This window comes from Coptis chinensis, chromosome 3, assembly GCF_015680905.1.
Source record: "Coptis chinensis isolate HL-2020 chromosome 3, ASM1568090v1, whole genome shotgun sequence".
Classification (NCBI taxonomy): domain Eukaryota; kingdom Viridiplantae; phylum Streptophyta; class Magnoliopsida; order Ranunculales; family Ranunculaceae; genus Coptis; species Coptis chinensis.
In genome coordinates this window covers 70,751,011-70,753,007 of record NC_141458.1, presented here as the reverse complement: position 1 = coordinate 70,753,007, position 1,997 = coordinate 70,751,011, and the positions used below count along the sequence as shown (strand labels likewise).

The following is a 1,997-nucleotide window of genomic DNA, read 5'->3' as shown; positions in this document are numbered from 1 at the left end:
GCGTAGTTCTGGAGAATGACCAATGTTGGATTTTATATGTCGGATTGGTGATAGTTACTTCATCGTTCTCCAATATTCCAATCGTGGGATGAAGTTGGAGAACTTGCTGGAGAACCGTCACAGGATCTGATGTTGATGGAAGTGAATCTTGATTGTGGACGAAGTTGTGGAAGTTGTTGACGAAGTTGTGGAAGTTGATTGATTCGGTCAAACAACTTCCTCACAAATGTTCAAGACACGTGTTTAATTGAATAAACTTTGTGTTATGTGGGTAGGTAGGCTATAAATTGAGTCTGAGCGTGGGCTTTTTAGGCTCTGAGCATGGGTTTTATTATAGATAAGCTCTGAGCATGGGCTCTGAGCGTGGGCTTTTTGGGCTATGAGCATAGGCTTTATTGTAGATAAGCTCTGAGCATTGGCTATGAGCGTGGGTTTTTTGGGCTCTGAGCATGGGCTTTATAGTAGATAAGCTCTGAGCATGGGCTTAATTGTAGGTAGGTAAGTAGGCTGGTTCTGAGTGTGGACTCTGAGTGTGGGTTTGTATTGAATTAAACTTTATTGTAGGTAGGTAAGTAGGCTGGTTCTTTCATTATTAACATCAACTGCGATAGAGAGATAGGCTAAGGCATCAGCGTGACGATTATCATTGAGAGAGCGCTGATGAACTGCAATGGATTTGAAATGAATGGATAACTCATGCTTTTTTTGGACATATGTAGCCATCCTATCATTTCGAGCAACAAAAGATCTGCCAAATTGATTCGCAACAAGCTCTGAGTCAGTGAATAACTCGATCTTTGTCGCCCCCAGGTCAAGTGCTATTCGCATTGTATAAAGAACCGCTTCATATCCAGCTTCATTGTTTGATGTGCAAAATCCGAGGCGAACAAATTTTTCAATTTTCTCGCCATCAGGTCGGATCAAAACACAACCAAGGCATGAACCTGATTTGTTCTTGGAACCGTCCGTGTGTAGAATCCATAAAGAAGGGTCGGCTATTGTGGAAAGATCGGCCGATCCTTGTTGTGGATTAAGAGGAGGTTCCTCAAACTGCTCATCCATGGTCAGTATGTCATCGACAGGAAAATTTGCCATAAGTGACGCCAATGCGTGCCCTTCTCTCAGATGATCGGGCTTTGTAGATAATTTTATAGGCACTCAAATATGTTTCCCATTTTGTTAATCGGCTCGAATCAGCATTTTGAAGAACTTTCCTCAAGGGGTATTCAGTGTATACATTTATGATACTCCCTTGGAAATAAGGCTTCAATCTTCGTGCAATATAGACAAGTGAGAGAGCTATTTTCTCGATCTTTGAATACCTTGCTTCTGGAGCTGTAATGGTCTTACTTATGAAGAAAATTGGTTGTTCATTTTCATCATCAATGAATAAGACGACACTCACAGCTATTTCTGATGCTGCCAAATAGATGCTAATTGTTTGTCCGGTGGTAGGACTAGCAAGAATTGGCGGTTGTACTAGGTATTCTTTCATTTTCTGAAAAGCTACATCACACTCATCTATCCATTTCGGAGATACTTTAATGGCTTGGAAAAAGGGGTGGAGCCAATCTGAATATTTTGAGATAAATCTACCCAAAGCGGCTATCCTACCCGTAAGTTGCTAGATCTGCTTCTTGGTTTTTGGCGAGGGCATTTCGGTAATTGCTCGGATTTGATCAGGATTAGCTTCAATGCCTTGTTTGGTCATAAGATATCTAAGAAATTTACCCGATGCTAACCCAAATGTGCATTTTGATGGATTTAGACGCATTCAAATATTCACACGCCGATCAAAGAATTTTTGCAAGTGATGAAGGTGTGAAGACTCTTCATACGACTTGATGACCATATTATCAATATAAGCTTCCATAAACTTGCCTAAGATGTTTGAAAATGATGTATTTATGAATTTCTGATATGTTGCCGGTGCATTTTTTAGACTAAAAAGCATTACCTTGTAGCACAATAAGCCTTGGTCTGTTATGAAAGTTGTA

General features: G+C 40.4%; 1 protein-coding gene across 1 annotated transcript; it reads right to left on the bottom strand.

The window, feature by feature from the left end:
- Positions 1-555: 555 nt before the first annotated feature.
- On the bottom strand, positions 556-1,095 carry LOC147510626 (uncharacterized). The gene has a single exon (XM_086598199.1). It carries the CDS (start codon positions 1,093-1,095, stop codon positions 556-558), a length of 540 nt encoding a protein of 179 aa, XP_086454325.1.
- Between the last annotated feature and the right edge of the window lie 902 nt (positions 1,096-1,997).

Coding starts and splice junctions, on each gene's coding strand:
- LOC147510626 (XM_086598199.1), bottom strand. CDS start 1,095: ATGGCAAATTTTCCTGTCGATGACATACTGACCATGGATGAGCAGTTT.